The following is a 23,182-nucleotide window of genomic DNA, read 5'->3' as shown; positions in this document are numbered from 1 at the left end:
GGGAATCTCATCTTGTCATTGTCATCTTCTGTGTTTATTGGGGAGTTTCAAACATGATTCTCTGATTTCATAAAGAAATGAGTATTGGAATGATCAAAGATGGTTATACTTGAGAAACTCAGTGTACTCCAGTGTCAGTTATACCTATGACTTCTAGGAAGTGATACGCGTTCAAATATTTTGGCCTATGTGTCATAATGTGTCAAAAATTTCTGGCAAATGTGCCAGAAAACTGTCTCTGATTTGTCATAAGGAGTTTAGCTAAGTATTTCAGATCTCACCGAGTGAACTTGATCAGTTTAACTTGTTCTGGTAACTCAGCTAGGGCTAGATCTGAATTACCTACATAAAGATAACTATGCAACCTCAACTGAGGTGAACTATTTCATAATCTTTGAGATCTTCCATCTGATGCAAGTGTTGGCTCAAGAGGAGTGAAATGCTGCACCCTATGATTGCCATGCTGAGCCCTATGCTCTGAGCATGCTATCCTCACAGATAGTGGAGAAGGCAGAATTAGGAGAGAGTTGGGATGTTCTCAGTAGACTTCACTTTTATGTAGAATCAGTGTTACTCTTGTAATGACAGCTGTCACTCATTTTGATGTTAGCCAGTTCCTGCTGTGTTAGTACTTCATGGCATTGCTCTTTGCAAGGGCTGTCCTTCCCTATTACTATGTAGAAGCTGCATGTGGGTAGAGTGAGTTGAATGCTTACGGTCAAACGCATCAGATGCACTAATATGGCAGCTCTCTTTTGAGAGTTCATTTCAAATTGGCCAAACTACAAACTCTTTGTTTTGGTTTAAGCCCAGCTGCCAACTAAGCCCCACCCAGCCACTTGCTCACTCCCCCCAGTGGGATGGGGGAGAGAATCAAAATAGTAAAAGTGAGAAAACTCCTGAGGTGAGATAACAGTTTGATAGGTAATGCAAAAGCTGCATGCACAAGCAAAGCAAAACAAGGAATTCATTCACTCCTTCCCATGGGCAGGCAGGTGTTCAGCCATGTCCAGGAAAGCAGGGCTCCATTATGCGTAACGGTTACTTGGGAAGACAGACGTCATCACTCTGAACGTCTTCCCCTTCCTCCTTCTTCCCCCAGTTTATATCCAGAGCATGACATCATATGGTGTGGGATATCCCTTGGGTCAGTTGGGGTCAGCTGTCCCAGCTGTGTCCCATCCCAGCTTCTTGCACCCCGGCAGAGCATGGGAAGCTGAAAAAGTCCTTGACTAGTGTAAGCATGACTCAGCAGTAACTAAAACATCTCTGTATTACCAGCAGTTTTTTTAGCACAACTCCAAAACATAGCCCCATATTGGCTACTGTGAAGAAAATTAACTCTGTCCCAGCTGACGAGATCTTATGGTGACATGGCACCCCAGAAAGAACTGAGTGAAACAACAGGACCCATTTTTGAACAATCTCAGACACCTGGGCCAAATAGCATGGCATTAGGGCACACTGTGCACCAGTGTCCAGTAGAGCCTTATATTCTTGTGGGACTGATGTGCCAGGCCATGTACAACTTAAATATACTTTGTGCTGAATCATGATGTAGTAAGACTGAATGGTTAATAAACTGCCTATGCTGGTAGAATTGATTCACCTGTAAGCATCCTGACGTTTATGCAGCACTTAGATTTATCGAGACAAAGGATTTTCTTGATAAATAACACTGTGCTCTTCAAAGATGTTCTAATAAGCCACTCCTGCATGAGGTGGTTTTTAAATGGAAGTGGCAGCTGAACTGAGTTCAAATATCTTACTTGATGCTGTTAATACAGAACTAGGGAGGAGAAAATGAAATGTACTCACAGGACTTGAGCTTTAAAGGATAGGTATCTTGTTACCTCTCATCATCTTGTGTTTAAAAATCCATGTTTTCATTCAAAAAATGGGTTGACAAAAAATGTGGCGCTTCGGGACATGGTTTAGGAGGCATGGTGGTATTGGGTTGATGGTTGGACCTGATGAGCTTAGAGGTCTTTTCCAACCTTAATGATTCTATGATCATAAGACCTGTATATTCCTCTTTATTAAAGCCCTGTTTACCAATTATCATGTCCTATATCCTTCCATGATTTTTGGGCATTAGTAAGGAATACTATTATTACTGACTGGTTCTAAAAAAATCAGTCTACCTTGACAAACTTTCACACAGGTGTGGTTTCCAGCAATATGTCTGGTACTTATTGTGAGATTTGGAGTAAACAGTGATATGCCAATTGTGGTTTTTTCATTGTGAAGTATTTTGAAGATAAATGAGTAAAAATTAAACAATTGGTGCTATAGCCAAAACTTCTTCATTCTTTTTGTCTATCTGAGGTTAGTAGTGTAGCTGGTGCTGCTTGTTGACATTGGTACAGCCCTCTGAGAAAGGGATGGGGCTATTTCAGTGGGCTCAAAGATTGACCTCCAGCTGTAGGGCAGGCAGTGGGGTGGGCAGACACATGAATGCTTTTTTCAGTCCTATGTGTGAATTCATTTTGGTGTCTTTTAATGTTTATGATTATTGAGTGAAAATGGGAAGTTGCTTCTGATCCTCATGACTTCTGTGGTTTTAATTCGTCAATCCCATTTGTGTTGGTGTGCTCATTAGTAAAAGCTTGTGTAACTATGTAGGGCGTCAGGGTCATCTCAAAGTTACCACTCTCTTTTAAAGGTAATTAAAATAAGGCAAGGAGAGTGGTCTTTTGGTTATGGTCTTAGTTTACTTGCTTGTGTATCTGTTTCTAGCTACTATGCTTCCAATGCAGCTCTGAGAGAGTTGTTTTACTGTTTCTGAACTTCAGATCCTCATCTGTAGAAGGTTATACAGATGATTTCCTTTCATTTGTGGTGTTCTTTGTTCTTGTCATATAGCTTAATAATGGTTATATTACGGCATTCCTAAGAAGATGCTGCATCCGCCGGTAGCCAGTAAATGTTGGCACAGATGCTAGTGCATGTCAAAGTGGATTAAGACTAAGTTGCTCAAGTTAGCATGATGTGAGGACATGGTCTTTCAGAGAACTATTGGTCATGGATTTTGCTAACACTTTACTTTGTGAAGCATGAGCAAGAAGTAGTAGTGATTAATTGCCATGAATCTGCTGGGGATGTGTGGCAATTGTAAGAAAATGTGTTGGGTTTTTTTGCTTGCAAGTATCTTTTGTATAACCTGTATGTTTCTAGATCACTCTCCTGAGCTGTAGGAACCCAGCTATAGGAAAATGTGTTCTCAAAGAAGCTGGTTTTGAAAAATACTGGCTTTATACTGTATGTATATTTGTATATTCTTGTTGTGGTTTTTTTTGTTTGTTTGTTCTACAAAATAGCCCTGTCACTTTTTCTGCTTCTGGAAGAAGTATTTCTCTTCCAGTTTTGTTTTATAGATGATTTTTTTTTTAAATCTTATTCTTTCCACAGCCAGTAATGTTTTTCCTTGTGCTTGATGGGAAACAGACTTATAGCTGTCACCCTCCCCTCAAAGTAAAATAAAGTCTAATTCTCTGGGACTTCATTAATTATAAAAATAAATCTATTATTTTCATTAGCTGTTGGGGTCTAATACCCTGAATTTAATTAAAGCTAATTGAGTTCTCTCTTTTTTCTTATTTAAATGAGATAATAAACAACATTGTCAGGCGTTAAAATTAAGTGTATTTTGCTGTTTTAAATGATTCTGCTACTAGTTATTAACTTACTGAAATCAAAATGGTTCTTAAGAAAGGTTCTAGTGTGGATGTACTTAATGCTGAGTTAAACTAATAAATTAAAATAAATGCAGCTTTTCCCATAGCAAACAGCAGTCACGTTTATCTTCCTCCTTGTCATTAAAAGTAAAATTTCCAATTAGTCACAATACAGAATGTGACCTGTTGCAGTCCTAGTGTTCTAGGCTGGTGGGAAATTGCCCAATCAACAGCCCTTCCACACAGGGAATTTTTTTACAGTAAAATAACAAGATGTTCACAGGGCTAGCTCTTAAGTGGCAATTAAAAATGCAGCACAGTACTACTTAACTAGTTAGTAGAGTCTTAAATCTACTACGGAGAGAAAAAAAATAATAGTCTCTTGGTACAGCGTTTCAGGTCTTGGTTGTGCCTTTGCTGCTTCTGCATTGACAAGGGAGATGATGGGGCAGTTCGCAGTGTGGAATCGCTGCCACTATGGATTCGGGGAAGAGGAATAGCAAACTGCAATGCAACAGGATAGCAGAGGACCATGGCAACAGCCACACTGTTTTAAAGGAGTGGCTGGGAGGTAGCTGAGAAAAGGTTTTGATTTTTATACTTCAAATTAAAAGCAATTAGAGTTGTTCCTGTTCTGATGAAAGAAGAAATTGCATCTGTGCAGAGCATCTACTTAGTCTGAAGAAAGAGAGAAGGAACATTGGGACCAGTCTTGGTTACCTACTGTTCCAAGGACCCTTTAGTTTGACAGTTGACCAGGAGGGCCTTCACCCATGCCTAGACTGCTGTTCTGGACTCTTTATATTCATTATACTTAACACTGTAATAACTATTAGATAATTCCTTGCAAGCCTGTGAGACTGTTCTTCCTTTTTATTGCTTTGTTACCAGCTAATGACACATTAGAAAGTGTCAAAGAAGGCTTTGTGAGCGTGTGATGGCCAACATCAGAACACCTTTTAGATCCTTTTTCAGGTCTCTCTGACCTAGTCAGATGTGCAGTTCCTTGGTTTTGGTACCAGATGGGATGTATCGTGTTTGAATGTTAGGTCACACATGTCCATGGGAGGAATGTCTTCCCCTCCTGCCTTTCCTCTCGAGCCTTTAGGTACAACAGGGGAGTTTGTGCTGCTGCGCAGTTGGACACACGCAGTTGGACACTCCCAGCTTCCCCTGAGCAAAAGGCAGCAGATGGACAGCATTGTTCCTGCCAGCTGTTTCACAGTGAATGAATGCATCCGTTGGTCCGAGGTCTTTTTGTCCACACCTTGTGATTTTGTGTGGCAAGTGACTTAGCTGTGTATAATACCCATTTCATTGGAGAAATGAGGTCTGCTGGCAGAAACTAGTAGGATGACTCAGATGAAAGTGTAGCACCTGAGACTGCTTTGATGTTGTAGTTTCACATTGACTCTCTAATGTTAAAGCCAAGTGGTGCTGGAATGGTAAGCAGCCTCCCGATTATGGGTAGTATCCAGCAGGAAGCCTTAAGACAAGTATGAAGCGGTCTAACGGTTTCAAAAGCAGAACTTAAGAATGTGAAAATTGGCCATGAGTCAAAGCAATCCATCTTCCCAAGTGCTGATTTGAAAGCTTAGAAACAAATTGCCATTTCTTTTTGATAATGCTTAGTTGTTACTTCTCTTGTTTCTGAGGCGGGCTAAACTTCTTGAATGTTTTCATTTTGTAAAGGTTAAGCATAGCTACTTGTATGCTTGTTAGTTAATAAATGGTCTGCTGGGTGGGGAATTAATTTATAGAAATTTAGAGGTGAGAAACTTGCTGGTTCCTGGGAAGAGTTGGTTGGAGCACTCACAATTATTATAAGCACTCTGTAATTTGTTTTTGCCCTCTTTGACCACTTATCATGAGTTGCAAATAACCTTGTTTTACTCCCCCCTGCCATAACTTAAACAAGCAAACGTATTTGGATTTGAAAGCATTTTTGTTGTTGTTCATTGATTTGACCTAAAGATTGAAGTCACTTGGTTACCTCTGCAAATAAAAGATGTGCTTTGTTGATGTGGTACAGGTTTTTAGCTTCATCTTCATGTATTCCCCTAATTCTTTGGTCTGTGTTTTTTGAACTGGTAGAATACATTTTCATTAACTTAATAATTTAAATGTGACTTTTGGGGGAAGATATCTTTAATGGAAATAGTAAAGGGGACATGGTGGGATAACTCGCAGAACTGGAGTGCTGCAATGGATGGCTATAAACTCTTCAGAAGGGATAGGCAAGGCAGGAGAGGTGGTGGGCTAGCTCCGTATGTTAGGGAGTGTTTGGATTGTCTAGAGCTTAATTATGCTGATGAGAGGGTTCAGTGTTTATGGGTAAAAATCAGGGGTAAGGCCAACAAGACATCATGGTGTGGGAGTCTGTCACAGACCACCCAACCAGGATGAAGAGGTAAATGAATTATTCTACAAGCAACTGGGAGAAGCCTCACAATCACTAGCCCTTGTCCTGCATCCTTCAAGGAGGAAGTCTTAAAGGCACAAAAGCAGGCTGTCCCCATATGTTGAAAGATAAGCTGTCATGGAAGAAGACTGGCCTGGATGAACAGAGACCTTCAGCTGGAACTCAGAATAAAAGGACAGTTTGGCCTTTGGAAGAAGGGGCTGGAAGGTCAGGAGGGGACTATAAAGGTGTAGTGAGGTTATGAGGGAGAAAATTAGAAGGGCAAAAGCCCAGCTAGAGCTTAATCTTGCTACTGCCATAAAAGACAATAACAAAATACTTCCATAAATACATTAGCAGCAAAAGGAGGGCTATGGAGAACCTCCAGACTTTACTAAACGTAGGAGGAAGCATAGGGACAAAGGATGAGGGAAAGGCTGAGGTACTTAATGCCGCTTTTGCCTCAGTCTTTAATAGTAAGGCTAGTTGTTCTCTGGATGCCCAAGACCCTGAGATGGAAGGCAGGGACAGGGAGCAGAATGGAGTCCCCATAATCAAAGGGGAAATGGTTAGTGACCTGCTACACCACCTAGGCACACACAAGTCTGTGGAGCTGGATGGGATCTACCTGAGAGTACTGAAGGAACTGGCAGAAGGGCTCACCAAGCCACTTTCCATTATTTATCAGCAGTCCTGGCTAACAGGGGAGGTCCCAGATGACTGAAGATTAGCAAATGTGGCGTCCATCTACAAGAGGGGCCTGAAGGAGGATCCAGGGAACTATAGGCCTGTTAAAGTGACCCTGGTACCAGGGAAGGTTATGGAGCAGTTCATCTTGAGTGAGCTGACCAAGCATGTGCAGGACAACCAGGGGATCAGGCCCAGTCAGCATGGCTTCATGAAAGGCATGTCCTGCCAACCAACCTGATCTCCTTCTGTGACAGGGTGACCCGCTTAGTAGATGAGGAAAAGGCTGTGGATGATGTCTACCGGGACTTTAGTAAAGCCTTTGACATGGTTTCCCATGGCATTTTGCTGGAAAGACTGGCTGCTCACGGCTTGGACATGCATACTTTTTGGGCCTGGGCATCCAGTCAGTTTTTTGCCCAGCAAAGAGTTGTGGTGAATGGAGTTAAATCCTGTTGGCGGCTGGTCACAAGTGGCGTACCCCAGGGCGCAGTGTTGGGGCTGGTTCTGTTTAATGTCTGTCAGTGATCTGGATGAGGGGATCGAGTACACCCTCAGGAAGTTTGCGGGCAACACCAAGTTGTGCAGGGGTGTTGGTCTGCTTGAGGGAAGGAAGGCTCTGCAGAAGGATCTGGGCATGCTGGATCAACGGGCTGAGGCCAACTGTATGGGGTTCAACAAGTTTCAGTGCTGGGTCCCGCTCTTGGGCCACAACAACCCCATGCAATGCTACAGGCTTGGGGAGGAGTGGCTGGAAGGCTTCCTGGCAGAAAAGGACCTGGGGGTGCTGGTTAACAGCCAGCTGAACATGAGCCAGCAGTGTGCCCAGGTGGCCAAGAAGGCCAACAGCATCCTGGCTTGTATCAGGAATAGTGTGGCCAGCAGGAGCAGGGAAGTGATCGTGCCCCTGTACTCGGCACTGGTGAGGCCATACCTCTAGTACTGTGTGCAGTTTTGGGCCCCTCAGCACAAGAAGGACATTGAGGTGCTGGAACATGTCCAGAGAAGGGCAACGAAGCTGGTGAAGGGTCTGGAGAGCCAAGTCTTCTGAGGAGAGGTTGAGGGAACTGGGGTTGTTTAGCCGGGAGAAGAGGAGGCTGAGGGGAGACCATATTGCTCTCTACAACTACCTGAAGGGAGGTTGTAGCGTGGTGATTGTTGGTCTCTTCTCTCAAGTTACTAGCGATAAAACGAGAGGAAACAGCTTCAATCTGCATCAGAGAAGGTTTAGATTGGGTATTAAGAAAAATGTCTTCACCGAAAGGGTTGTCAAGCATTGGACCAGGCTGCCCAGGGAGGTGGTTGAGTCACTATCCCTGGAGGTATTTAAAAGGTGTTTGGCTATGGTGCTTAGGGACATGGGTTAGTGGTGAACTGGCAGTGTTAGGTTTGTCACCAAAATCGGGAATAAACCTCGTATCACCAATGTAGTGTTAAAAGGCAGGCATTCTTTATTTCCCACACTGGATGCATGGGGGATCGCTCCTCCTACCATGCGTCCTGTCAGATCTCTTTATGCCAGTTAAGTACGTGCTTGCTAAACATATTCATTAGCTTTCTGATAAGAGATACATATTCAGATGTTATTTGCACATGCCTATTGGTGTCTCCGGTTGGTTGGTCGGGTGGTCGTCAGCGGTCTCTGGATGAAGAACATACTCTTCCTCCCTGTGTCCGCTCGTTAACCCTTGTCTTCATGCAAACTCAGTTCTGAGATTACATATGTACTGCCTTTGAGGGTGGTCTGTTCTGGTTTAGTGTTTGCTCTGCAGTTCCTTATCTTTATGGCTCTCTATGTCTGCTTTTCTTAAGGCCAAATGTCATTGTGACTTTGTTTAGGTACTTCGAATCTTGAGGCCTCTTTGACTCCCTAAAGCAACAAGGTTTAGTCATCGTGTAGGCTGTTTTTGTTTCGGCTACCTCCTTATCTTGGCTAAGTTTCGGCTCTGGGTCCCAGCCTTAGTTGAGCTACACTAGATTGGATTAGTAACTCCCAACCATTTATACCCTGAATCATTACTACCTAAAAGTGAGGCTTTAGTTTAATCCTTAAAACAGAGGTTTGGACCCTAAGCACTAGAAGCGAGGATTTTGGGATTTAAAAATTAGGCTTTGAGTCTGAAAGGAGAGGGGTTCTGACAGAAACACATTATCTATTGCATTAATGAATAACTAATGACTAAAATATAGATTAAAGAATACACTGATTGTCCCCAGACATAATGTTCAGTTGGATGGTATAGCAGCATCCATGTTTGGTTAACTTCATCACCCTGGTTACAGGTTTACAGTTGGGTGAAATTATCTTAAAGGTCTCTTCCAACCTATATGATTCTGTGTATTCTACATAAAATGGAAAAAAACCCCAAACACCTAGAAAACAGGGGTAAAAAAGAACACTTGCCATTCTTCTTAACCATCTGTCTGCATTAATATTGTGACAAAATTGACTTTGGAAAAAAAAAAACAAACACCAAAAGAAAAAAAAACTCATCTAAGCCCAGTGAGGTTGATTTTCTGGGCTTATGCCTTATGTGTCTGCAGGAACTAAATTCTCTTTGGGAGGGAAGTGTTTGTAAAGCTGTGTAAATACCCTTCTCTGTGTGAGCTAACGCTGTCTTCTAGATCTGCCAACAGATGGCCCCAATGCCTTTCTTGCTTCTATGGTTTTCAGAGCTCCCTTAAGCTGTAGCAGAGGAAGAGCATTATTGCATCGTCACTTATACATAAGTGTGGTTATGAGCTTAAAATGCCCTTTGCTTTTTTTAATCCAAAAGGATAATTTTACATTCTGCAGTAGTTTCTTCCTCTTCAGAAGCTGGTTGTAATCCTTCATTGATAATGAGATTTAAAAATAAACACTTCCCTTGACTTGTTAATGTTAGCATTTTTCTACCTGGTGTTTGTCCTGTTCTCTACTTCTGAACAAGTAGTATCTCCAATTAGATTTCCAGTCTCCTGTTGCTACAGACTGCTAAGACAGTCTGTGAGGGCCCCATCTCTTAATATCTGGTACGGTTATTGCTCTGTATTTGGGACTGGTGATTTTATGCTGGCATTGCTAGGTCAAATAAACTCAAGGGGCTAAAGGTACATAGTCTATTTCAATACTAGTCAAAGCACAACTTATGAAGCATGTTTGAATTAGCAATCTCAAAGCAATAGGTATGTATAGATGTAGTCTCTTCTGCTTTCTTGTGGAGGAAAGACACATGGAAGATAGCAATTTGTGGCTAGGATTTGCCCCTACCAGGTGCTCAGCCTTTCTTGTTTAGAGTTGAGCAAAACATTTATTAACTTCTAAATGTGTGAGTAATTCCATCAACTCTGATAGAACTGGTCAATGTGTTAACTGCACTTTTTAAATCTTTGGATCACTATGAGATGATGGTGGTCCTCTTTGCAGGAGGGACCCCAACATGTGTCTGCTAAAGATCTGCTTCTTGAAATTTTGTCTTCCCCTTTTTAACTAAATGTTCACAGCAGAGTAACTGACTGAAGAGCCTCTGAGTGGACAAAAGGCATGTTCTAGTTTCTGAACAATTTTGTTAACATATGTCTTGTAGTTCTGACTGACAGCACCCATCCAGTCATTGCGCATCACAGCTGGCAAGACAGCTTCCCTTCCCTTTCTGTCCTTTCATTGTTAGGTGCTGGTTGCAGGGAGCAGGTTCCATTTACAGCTGAGGTGATGACAATATTTTTCTTCTGTAAACGGCGAAACACCAATTTTCTAATTTTGACTTAGACCTGGATTTCATTCTGTGGATGTTGTCAGTACTGGTGTCCCCACCAGCAACATTTCCTTTGATAAAACTGCAGTTATGTTTTACAAATCAACACTCACATAACTGTTCTAAAAAACTGTGATACTACCTAATGCCCACACAAATTATTAGCTATGCTTACTGCTCTGAGGGATTACTCTTGAAATGTCAAACCCTAGCTGTACATGTTTGCAAACTTAACTTTAAATGATAAGCTCACATCTCACTCATTGTAGATAACTGTATCTTCTCTCTGTAGAAAAAGCTCTAATGCTGAGCACTGTCTAAGCTGCCACTGAATAACTTCAGATTTCATGCATGTCTGTTACCTTGCAACCATAAAGTATTCTAACAGCAGCATATTCTTTAACTGCTTTGAAAGGTAACATTTTGCAGGGACATGTAGGTTGTGAATATAATAAATTAAATCTATCTCTGTGTTAATTTGCTTGACTGTTGTAAAGCCAGTGATTCTCAGAATTATTTTGGTGAATTTTGAGTTTCCAGTTGTTGTTTGTTGGGTTTATTTCTGCTGAGATGAGTCTGTCTTAATATTTTATTTAATTGAAGAGTAGAGATTAAAGCTATTTTGTTTTTCCAAAGTGTTCCTTGATAACAAAAAAAGGGATTAAGTTTATTTTTGTTGTATTTAAAGCTTAATTTAATATTCTCTCACTTTTTCTAAGGTATGCTGTAGCATAACAGTTAGGAATTCCTTGACTTGCCAGTACTTCAGGGCACAGAACTTTCTGTATATCAAGGATTAAACTTTTCTTTCCCCTTCCAGGTCCTAATATTTTATATATTTCAAGTTTGGCCAAGGGCAAGAGCTAGATACCAGTTTATATATTAGTTTCTTCATTGGGGATCACAGTACCCTGGTCTAGGTAAAGTGTTAGTGGTCATCTTTAAATGTGTCGTTGGGGAGGATCCTAAAACCAAAACACTCCTACCCCACCACCCAAACAAACCCCCAAAACCTGAAATAGAAAAAATTGAGGCATTGGTGGCAACCCATGCAGAAACTTGAGGCCTACTGTGCTAGTTTAGCCTTTGAAAAGCTTGCATCATTTAAGTGGTTTTGGTCATTAGATGATACTTGGCAATCTCTTCCTTCCCTGTTAATCTATCAGATGAGAAATGGTATGTAACTGCTCCTAATCCATAATAGTGCAGGTAAATCATTGCTTTGGTCTGAGAGGTAGTACCCGGGGTGTGTGGGATGGCCTGTCCCTGTTAGTTGTGTATCTGCAGCTGTGGAGGGTTACTGGCATCGCAGCAAATATTTTGGAACAGAATTCATGGCGCCTTTTCCGGTAGGGCAGGCCGTTGCAATTGCTGCTCTGTAATAACAAATGCCAGTGGCAGGAACTGGCCATCATGGCACAAAGGGAGTTCCAAGCACCAACATGCTGGGGTGCCTACGGTGCTAAGAAAGGAGAAGGGGGTCAGAGTCTGTTTGGTTTTAGCCTCTTTGTGTTACTTTTCCCACCTGCTTTTAAGAAGACCTGCACTGCAGAGATTTCCTTGTTTCAGCTTCTGCAGGAGGCTTCTTGCCTATTTATAGCTGCATCTGTATATGCTCCAATCTTATTACCAATTTCTCTCTTATACTTTCCTTTTAAGACTGTCAAAAACTGATTCACAAATTCTGCCCAGTTGTTTCCTTTGCCTTATCTCTACTCAGCCTCTTTCCTCTTCCCATAATATCAGCATCACTTTCCACCCTTTTCCACATACATTTCATTGCTTATAGAGAAAAGTGAATATAGCATTCTTCCAAAAAGCAAATGAAAACTATTTTGGCAGAATAACTGTCAGAGAAAGTGTCAGTGAGATTCAGCATGAGTAGTAATTGCAGTGTTAAATAAAACGTTATCCCCTTTGCTTTTGACTTGTGGGGAAAACAATTTATAGAAGCTTGTCAGGCTTATTAGTCTATTTCACCTATGTGTGTTTCTAGCCAGTTATTTAGACTAGTTTGAGAAAAATCCAGTCTGAAGGACAAGGAAATTCTGAATAAATATTCCTGATTTTAATCCTTGCAGTTCACTCTAGTGGATAGATTGCAATCAGCACAGACTTGTCCATTTATTCTGAGTTAAGTCTGTTGGGTGCATCGTTTTTATCTAAAAATATATGTTTGTGTAAAATGTGTAGGTGCTTCTAAATGGACAGTAATGATAAACTGTGGTGTTCAAACCAGTTGAGTTTTTGTTATCCTGACAATATCTAAATGGGAGACTTGTATCATTACATTTTTATTGCAGCTAAACTTATAATTCTGCATCTCTTAAATTTTTGTCTTTGTGTATCTTTGTTACTTCTTAATAACTGTGGGTTTTTTCTCATGTAGGGTGACTTAGCAGCTGTTGAACAGCTGCTGAAAAATGGGGCAGACCCCAATGTCAAAGATAATGCTGGCTGGACACCACTGGTGAGTGTTGAAGACTTTTTTCCATCATCTGTCTTCTAATCAGATTTCATCTTATCTCTCCTTTTGTCTCCCGTATTTTAGTTCCCTTTACACGCATTTAGGTGACAAAGAATTAGGCAAAGTGAAGAAGTGATGGTAAACAAGTTTAAAAGAATTTATTAGCAACTATTGACCTGCCCAAATTCAATTCTCCTTTGCTGGGGTAGGGCATGCCAAGAAATCTATCAGCCTGCGACTCTGCAAATGCAGGAAATATAATTATGATAACTAGAAAACGATCAGTTGCAGACAATGTATATATTTTATGGCTTCTTAATGTCCTCAGTGTGTTTTACCATTTTGGAAATACATCAAGTAGTTGAATGAAAAAATTGCTCAGTTGAATTATAGAAAATAAACAAAAGGTTCTTTTCAACCATAACTTTTCTCTCCTGAAGAACCCTCTTGACAGAGCCTGTAATCTGGGAGGCTTTGTTCCCTGTCGTCTAATTTGCACACAGTTGGCCTATGTTCAGTTCTTCTCTATGCTTTTCATTAGTGCTAGGTTCCAAGGTTAATTTGTGTCAGGAATGTAATGCAGTATTCTTGCATCATCTTCCCTGACCATCTACTGAGAGGTGTTTGAAAATGAACGTGTTAACTGGTGTGACAGAAGTCCTTCCTCTGAATTCTGTTTCACTTAAGTTTCCTTGCTTGTCGATTTACCCAACTAGCACGAGGCATGTAATCACGGGCACAAAGAAGTGGTGGAGCTGTTGCTACAATGCAAGGCGTTGGTGAATACTACGGGGTATCAGAATGACTCGCCACTTCATGATGCTGCCAGAAATGGGCATGTGAGCATTGTTGAGCTGCTGCTTTTGCATGGTGCCTCCCGTGATGCAGTGTAAGTAGATGTGGAATGTTACTTTAACTATGGCATTAACCGCAGCTACAACTTCCAGGGTGTATGTTAAATACGAAGCAAAGGTACTAATAAATGTGATTTATTTGAAGTGAGGGGGTGGGTGTTAAATGTATGCTCTGCTATACTTCTATCCTCCTTTTCCACGTAGGGGTTTCCTTTCCATTTTAGTTTGTCCTGAGCTTTTCTGAGGACATCCAAGTCATAGACAGCTGGAGTATTTGGAGACTGTACTAGGAAAGTAACAAAGTTACCCTATTCTTATGCTTTCCTTTTGGCATCTTGTTATAGCTACTGTCAGATCTAAGATGCTGAACTAGATGAGTTTTGAACTGCTGCAGCTGTTTTTTCTCTCTTTACTTTTTACTACACTACCTGCTAGCAGCAGGTGTTTCAGCCCAGTCTCTTCTACCTTCACAAATGACATAGACACAGGCTGATGTTTGGGAAGTGTTTTTTATTTTTTCCATTCTGGATCAAAGCACTAATCCTTGGTACACTTTTTAATTAAAAAAAAAAAAACAACCAAACTTAGAAATATTTTCAGTTGAATCTTCTATACAGTTATGCATCCTAAAGATTTTGGCATTTGTGTATAGGAGGTGCTAAATTATCTGTTAGCCTATGAGTAACCCTGCAAGCTATTAGTATTTCAGACAGTAAATGTGGTTTTAGGTGTTGTAGTATTGTGCCAGGGCCAGCGTGTATAAAATATGAGTCCAATGCATGTCGTCAATAGGTGTGTGTGTGTATAGTAACACGATAGGATGAAGTCTTGCATGACATTAATATCCTTGCCAGCCACATAAAGAAGCATAAACAAGTTCAGCTTAATCACTTCAGCTCTCAGTATTCGCTTATGAAGCTTACTGAAGGTACTCTGCGGAAAAGCATGGCGTTTTAAAAAAAAGTCATAATAATGAATATAGTGGGGCTTAAAAAAAGCCCCACAAAAACAAAACAAAACAAAAATCCCAACAAAAAAAGCCAAACAAACAAAAAAAACCACAAAAAACCCAAAGCACCAAAAAAAAGCTCCAACAAAATGAACCCACAGAATTTCAGCATGAAAAACTAAAACAAGAATCAGTTGTTCATCTTCACTTTGTTCTTGAACAACAAAGACCAGAATATTACATCTTGAAAAGCTGACAGCTTCAGAAACTAATTTTCAAACCACTTGAATATTGGGAACTAGTTGTGTGATGTTTATCACTTGTCTACCTGGTATTTGAAAGCATAGCACAGCCAGCAGCTTTGATGCAAGGTTTTGACAGGACTTAAGCACTAGAAGATTTGCACAGCAGAGACTCCAAATGCCAACAGTGGGCTCTTCAGGTCTCTTACTAGACTCAGTCTCTGCCGCATGTGTTCACGCAAACTGAGGTGAAGCTCATTCTACGTGAGCAAACATGACTTCCTACTGAAACAAAGCTTTTTAATTCTAGAATGAAAGATGTATGTAAACATTAAGCTCTGGTTTAGCTTTTCACTGAATACAGGTAATGTTCAGTTGTATATGGAACCAGTGTGACATGTCATGACTCTGCAACTAGCTATCTCTTGCAGTACCTCTAAGTATCAAAAATGGTTTCTAACCTGCTTCTAAATGTACACTGTTCCTGACTTAAACCTCCAGCGTACTTGGAAATTTCTAGTGTGTGGTCTTTATAAATACATACATTAAAATTTATTTCTTTTAACTTAAAATTCTTTTGGGAGCAAATTCAGCCGCCTTTGATATTGGTTTCATTTGTCTGGCAAAAGGAACCTCAAGACCGTTGGCAAAAATCTAGTCCTGTACATCCTCCCCAGAAAAATTAAGGCTACAATATCTTCTGTAGGCTCACTGTCTCTGACTGAAATGTTACTGTGCATATTACTATTGCATTGATGATGGAAAGGTGGTTTTTATCTTTCTGTTTTTATAGAGTATTAGAGACAGAGAAAGGGATGTACAAGCAAAGCGTTCAGGCTTGAATAGTAACACTTTACTGACCTCTTCCAAACATTACCAAGAAACAATAGAAACAAGAAGTGTATGTCTGAGACAGTCTGAGAATGTCTTGTCCTCCCTCTCTTCCTTCCTGCTCCCTGCTAGCTTCCAGGAATGAATTGTGCCGTGATCTTTCCCTGCATCATGACTTAGCAAATATTTGCAAAAGCCTTCGCAAAAATGTTTTTTTTTCTGCCACTGCTTCTGGTAGCTGTAGTCCTACTTAAACAGTGGTTGGATTTGTCTAGGTAAGTGGATTTGAACCTTTAGCAAAGAATTTTCAATTTTTTTCTTTTTGGTGGGTACAGTCACCCTTATAATGAAGTCACATCTGACAGGAAGCTTGCTTTTCTTTAGTGACTTTTTCCTGGATTCCTGAGACCTCCAGACCATGGTTTTAAAAACAGGAGGTGAGAACAGGGTGGTCACTTAAGATGATAGAATAGAATCATTTAGGTTGGAAAAGACCTTTAAGATCATCGAGTCCGACCATTAACCTAGGACTGCCAAGTCCACCACTAACCCAGGTCCCTAAGCACCACATCTACATGTCTTTTAAATACCTCCAGGGATGGTGACACAACCACTTCCCTGGGCAGCCTGTTCCAACCCCAGGCAACTTTTTTAGTGAAGAAATTTTTCCTAATACCCAATCTAAACCTCCCCTGACATAACATGAGGCCGTTTCCTCTTGTCCTATCTCTTGTTACTTGGGAGAAGAGACCAACCCCCACCTTGCTATAACCTCCCTTCAGGTAGTTGTACAGAGCAATCAGGTCTCCCCTCAGCCTCCTCCAGGCTAAACAACCCCAGCTCCCTCAGCTGCTCCTCATCAGACTTGTTCTCCAGACCCTTCACCAGCTTTGTTGCTTCTTTAGTCTTTTCAGTATGACTAGTTACAATTGACTTGTTTGTACTCAATACAGGATCTGCTCACATTCACATTATTACTCTAGGATCTTTAAAGTAGAAATTCAGCACTGATGAGTAGAACTTGCATCTCTTCTCAAAGGTTTTTCTTTACGAATATACCTGAGGAGTGCCTTAACTTTAAAGGTATGCAGTGTGTGAGCTAAGACTACATCAAACCAATTTTGCCAAACTGATAAATTTGTCTAATTTTAGTTTGCATTTTTCTGTGTATGAAACTCTAGTCCTTTTGTGGGCTCTTCAGGCTCTCAATGAGCTAACTTTCAGCCCAGGAGAGGGCCCTTTTTATCCTGGCATATTAAAGTGATTATTAACTGATGTGGGCAGGGAGGAAAGTTTCATTAGTTTATTGTGGCTTCTTAAAGTCTTTTCCTTTAGCTAAGCGTAGTAAATTGTGAACATGATAAATGTATTCAAATGTTACTTGGGACACTTTGAAGTCTATGGCATGAAACACTGCAAAAATGACTGATGTCTTGCTGCTGTTTTGACCATAGAATCAACTCAGTTTTGTGTCTTAAGTCCCTTGTGTTGGAGAGTTAATCTACTGGAATAAAAACAGAGCTTGTGTTGAATAGCCTGCTTAGAGCAGTAGTTTTGAAATTTAGTATGATACTCAATTGTGCAAGATGAAATATTTTTTTTAAAGATGTGCAATATTTACTGACTGCAGGCCCAAAGGCAGGTAAGATGCACTGGTCTGGAGAGGGATGTAAGATTTATTTGGGAGCAAATACAGCTGCTTTCCAAGGGAACCCAGTCCATGAGGCACACAGATATTAGTGTAACCCTAGCCATCTGAGAGCTGAGACTTTGAAATGTCTAATTTAGATTGTCAGGTTCACAGACCCATCAGGTGTATCTCATTCCAAGTGTCTTTCAGGCTAGTTTTTTCTCCTTTCTTGTTAATACATAGTGCATTAAGAAGTAGCTGTATGCAATATGAAGCAGCTACATATCTTCTGGACCAAGCAAATACAGATGAGAACTACCTCTTTTGCCAGAAAGCAATCCTAAGATTTCAGTGTTTCTTGGCAAAAAAAAAAATATTGTTTTTGAAATCTGTAAGATTTAATAGTTGTGGCACTTCATTTGCCATTCCAAGTTTTTACTGACTGGGAAAGATACTAACTACAAATGAAAAATATTATATGGACCAGTGGACCTATTAATTGTCCTGCTGGTCTAGTTAATTTTTTTAAGTTAATCTCCTAGACATAGCTAATTCATATTTTTATAGCTTTTTTTCATGTGCTCACTCTTGAATTCTCTTTTTCTCCTTGCTTCACAGCAAGCCAAGTGATTTGAAAAATTAGATCTGTGCATTTGCAATTTCACAGTACTTCCTAAATGCTTTTACTCAAATGGGCTATCTTGCCAGTTCTTCATGCACAATAAGTTTAGCATTAGTAAAAATTGTTGTGTTGCCCTATTTTTTTAGGTGTTGGCTGTCTTTGAGTAGTTGTGAGTCTGATTTTGAACAAACCTGTGGGAGTGCTTAGGGATAGACCATAGTTCCTCAATTATTAATGGCATAGGGGCAAAAACTATTCTGACCTGCAGTTAATTCTAGGAGGCAGTAGACCTGTGCCACTGACATAGTTTTTTGTTTTTTTCTAAGTCAAGATGGTGCAGGACTTTTCTGTCCAAGTGCAAGACAGTATGCTTAACTTCCTGCTGACAGCAGGTTATTAAAACCCTGGCCCTTTTTGGATATCTAAGACATTCTTTCTGGATACACAGATTAGATTTTTTTTTATTCTGTCACATTCAAAAAATTTCTGCTTACCACACTCTCACAATATGGGTGCTGACTGGAGACCCCCAAACTGGTAAGATTTCCATATGGGTATTAGCGGTTACAGTACTGCACTGGGACCTGGTTGCAGGACTTCCATTCAATACTGAACTCTTCTCTTTAGTGGGGCTGTGGTAAAACTTGGTTTATGCTTAGCTGTGGAACAGCAAATAACTTCTGGTGTCAAAATGGAGCAGCTTAAAACTCCTGATTACGAAGTATTACATAGTCATTGTTTGCTTGTACCAAAAGCTGTGAAAAGTTTGGAGCTTCTAAAGAATTGACAAGGGTGTGTCTCCCTGTTTATCTTCTCTCCTCTGGCTGCTTATTTTCTGAAAGTTTACTGAAACATTTAGAAGGTAGCTGTTAAGTTTCTTTTACAGCGGTAACCTCTGTTGTGTTCGTGCCTAAGACTTGCAATATTGCACCATAAACTGAATCCCATTTCTAAAACTTTGCATAAGAAGTTCTTCGATCTGTCAGTCCTTAAGATGTCATCTGTCACAGAATCACAGAATGGCAGGGTTGGAAGGGACCTCTGGAGAGCATCTTGTCCAACCCCCCTACTTGAGCAGGCACACCTAAAGCAGGAGGCACAGCAATGCATCCAGGCAGGCTTTGAATGTCTCCAGGGAAGGAGACTCCACAACCTCTCTGGGCAGCCTGTTCCACTGCTCTGGCACCTTCACAGTAAAGAAGTTTTTCCTTATGTTGAGGTGGAACTTTCTGTGCTCCAATCTCTGCCCATTGACCTTTGTCCTGTCATTGGGCACCACTGAAAAGAATCTGGCCCCATCCTTTTGACACCCACCCTTTAGATATTTATAAGCATTGATGAGATCCCCCTATAGTCTTCTCTTGTCCAGGTTGAACGGACCCAGGTGTCTCAGCCTTCCCTCATAAGAGAGATGCTCAAGCCCCCTGATCATCTTTGTAGCTCTCTACTAGACTTGCTGGAGCAGTTCCCTGTCCTTGAACGGTTGAGAACTGGACATAGTACTCCAAGTGCAGTCTCGCTACGGCAGAGTAGAGGGGGAGGATGACCTCTCTTGACCTGCTGGCCACACTCCTTTTAATGCATCCCAGGATACCATTGGTTGCCTTGGCCACAAGGGCACATTGCTGGCTCACGGTCACCTTGCTGTCCACCAGCACTCCCAGGTCCTTCTCAGCAGCTTTCCAGCAAGTCAACCCCCAACCTTTACTGGTGCATGGGGTTGTTCCTCCCCAGGTGCAGGACCTTGCACTTGATCTTGTTGAATCTCATCAGATTCCCCTCAGCCCAGCTCTCCAGCCTGTCCAGGTCTCGCAGAATGGCAGCACAGCCTTCTGGTGTATCAGCCACTCCTCCCAGCTTGGTATCATCAGCAAACTTGCTGAGGTTACACTCTGTCCCCTCATCCAGGTCATTGACAAATATGTTGAACAGGACTAGACCCAGCACAGACCCCTGGAGAACACCGCTAGTTACAGGCCTCCAACCAGACTTTGCTCCGTTGATCACAACCCTCCATCCACCTCACTGTCCTCTCTTCTAACCCTCACTTCCTTAGCCTTGTCTATGAGGATGTTATGGGAGACAGTGTCAAATGCTTTACTGAAGTAGAGATAGACAACATCTACTGCTCTCCATTTGTCAACCCAGCCAGTCACACCATCATAGAAGGCTATCAGGTTGTTCAAGCATGATCTTCCCTTGGTGAATCCATGTTGACTACTTCTGATAACCTTCTTGTCCTCTATATGCCTGAGAATGACCTCCAGGATGAACTGTTCCATCACTTTTCTGGGGATGGAGGTGAGGCTGACTGGCCTATAGTTTCCCAGCTCGTCCTTCTTGCCCTTTTTGAAGACTGGAGTGACACTGGCTACCCTCTAGTCCTTGGGCACCTTTCCTGTCCTCCATGACCTATCAACGATGATGGAGAATGGCTTAGCGGGAGCATCTGCTAGCTCCCTCTGCACTCATGGGTGCATCCCATCGGGGCCCATGGATTTGTGGGGATCCAGTTTGTCTAGGTGATCTCTGACCCAATCCTCCTCAACCAAGGGGAGTCCTCCTTTCTGCAGATTTTCTCTCACTTCTGGGGGCTGGAATCCCTGAGGGTCAGCCTTAGCAGTAAAGACTGAAGCAAAGAAGGCATTCAGTAGCTCCACCTTCTCTGTCACCAGGGCAACCAGTTCGTTCAGCAGTGGGCCCAGTTTCCCTAGTCTGTCTTTTACTACTGATCTATTTGAAGAAGCCCTTCTTGTTGTCCTTGACATTCCTTGCCAAGTTTAGTTCCCAGTGGTCCTTGGCATTCCTCATCACATCTCTGCATACCCTGACAACATTCCTATATTCCTCTCAAGTGGCCAGTCCCTTTTTCCACATACTGTGAACTTCCCTCTTCCATTTGAGTTTTTGTAGAAGAAATTTGCTCATCTGAGTCTCCTGGCTTTTCAACCTGACTTCTTTATAGGGATGTGCTGATCTTGAGCTTGGAGAAAGTGGTACTTGAATATTGAGCAGCTCTCTAGGCCTTCTAGAGCCCTAGCCCATGGCATTCCTCCAAGCAGGTCTTTGAAGAGGCCAAAGTTGGCTTTCTTGAAGTCCAAGGTTGTAATCCTATTTGTCACCCTGCTTCCACCACGCAGGATCCTGAACTCCACCATCTTGTGGTCACTGCAGCCACGGCTACCGTAGGAGCACTGGTTTTAGCTCTGAGGCGAGTGCCTACCATTTTGGCAGAGACCTAGAGCACTTCCCTGTGCTGTGGACCTACGAGCAGGGTGCAGTGCCCTTCCTGCACACCCTTCTGCACAAACTTCTGCTAGCGCTCCCTAGGGCCGTTTAAATCTCCTGCAGTTACTCCTGGCAATCCAAGCTCTCTTGTGAGAGCTGCCAGAACCTGGCAGGCTGCTCTGCTCTTCCTCAGGTTTCCCTGGCTCTGGGAACCCCCTTGTCCACTCCAATCTAGCACCCAGCCATGGAACTTAACGTTGCCGCTGCTGTGTTCTGCAAAGACTCTGTTATCTCATGTAAAGTCACACACAGCAGATTATTTAGTTGCTTTTCATTGGGCTTATCTTTGTTCTCAGTACAGACATCCTACTCTTTGGAATTTGTTCCAGCTGTAAGAGCCCTCTACTGACTATTCAGTACCTTGATGACTGACTAATAGGAGACTGCTTGCATCAAAGGATATATCTGACTCTTGAATGTTTTAAAAAAACTTGCAAAAAGCTCTCTTGCGTTCTGGTAGAAAGAAGTGTGCCTTAGAGACCTGGTATTCTAGCTTAAGCATCAGAGACAACTTATTGCTTTCTTGCAGAAACAATTGCGTCTGTCTTCCGAGTGTGGAACTTTTACTGTTAAGCAGTCAGGTGCACCAGACCCATACTCTACAAATCCAGACCTATAGCAGAAGCACACAGTTTTGTACGGACGGGGTGCTGGGCCATCTTGTCTAGACTGTGCTCTTCCTAGAAAGGTTGGACCAGATGATCCCTGAGGTTCCTTCCAACCTGGGATTCTGTGACAGTTTTTGATGTTTCTGAAAATGCTGAGTTTGTGTGTTAGGGGGACCTAATGTGCATGTCTCACTTAACTTTTTTTTTTTTTGCAAACTGGATCAAAATTCATTTTTCACTCTGAACAAGGTGTTCAGCCTGGCTGAATGAAGACAGATTTAAGCACATATCTTTGCCAAAAGCTTCCGTTTCCCTTTCCAGTGCCTTACTGGTGTTCGTGTGGCTGCATAGATCTGGTCCTTGAATCCTGATCATAGGGCTAAAAATAATATACATTCCTAATATATTAAAAGTGGTTCCTCAGGTAACTGCACTGATAATTATACCAGCCCAACAGAGACTGGGCAAGGTTTCTTTCTGATCATGATTATTTGCTTTTTGGATGATTAGTGGGTGCCTAACTAAAAAGAACAAATCTGGTTTTCATCCTTTTTCTTGGAAAGGGATGTGTAAATTAACAATATCATACTCAATCTGTTGCCTGGATGTGTTCCTTGTCTTAGTCTTTACTTTGTAAACCCTCTTTTCCTCTGTTTCAGCTACTTTTGCTCACTTTCTTTAAGCTCAACAAGCTGCTTTGTTGCAAATATTCACAAGTCTTTAAGCCATCCCTTGGGCTGGTGTTCCTCTTTTCAGACCTGAGCTCCCAAGTTTGTTACGCTTTACTTTAACTGTGCCACCTTATCCTGTGAATAGCTGTTAATTCTTCAATGCTGCATAATGGCAGGATAGCATTTTGCACCATACTGGTAAGAAGCAACTGAAACTATCTTAAAAATGGAGGAAAAAAAATTTAAGTGAATAGAGAGGGGGTAGCTGGAGCTCTTATTTGTACAGTTTAATTGGCAAAAAATGTTCTTTATTTAACTGTGGTGGCCTATATATTTATCTACGGTAAGCATTTGAGTTTTTTTCCAACAGTCAAGGATCTTACTGTGACTTGTGGGGAGACAGTCCCAAACCTCTGCTACTGACATGCAGTGATTTCTTCCCCCTTCCTAGTTCACAGTAAAAGGTCAGTCATCTAGTCTAAAGGTGATTTAAGTGTTTTAGTGTATGTGCTAATATATAG

General features: G+C 41.6%; 1 protein-coding gene across 1 annotated transcript in view; it reads left to right on the top strand.

Moving 5' to 3' along the window:
• The window catches only part of BARD1 (BRCA1 associated RING domain 1), a 55,409-nt gene that overhangs the window by 12,047 nt on the left and 20,180 nt on the right, over nucleotides 1-23,182 (top strand). Inside the window, exons 5-6 of the mRNA XM_075094069.1 lie at nucleotides 12,889-12,969; nucleotides 13,683-13,855. Coding sequence (XP_074950170.1) covers nucleotides 12,889-12,969; nucleotides 13,683-13,855 — 254 coding nt within the window. The remainder of the gene's footprint in view (nucleotides 1-12,888; nucleotides 12,970-13,682; nucleotides 13,856-23,182) is intronic.

Source organism: Phalacrocorax aristotelis, chromosome 5, assembly GCF_949628215.1.
Source record: "Phalacrocorax aristotelis chromosome 5, bGulAri2.1, whole genome shotgun sequence".
Taxonomy (NCBI): domain Eukaryota; kingdom Metazoa; phylum Chordata; class Aves; order Suliformes; family Phalacrocoracidae; genus Phalacrocorax; species Phalacrocorax aristotelis.
Note: the sequence above shows the minus strand (reverse complement) of the source record. Positions and strands in the feature narration are given on the sequence as shown.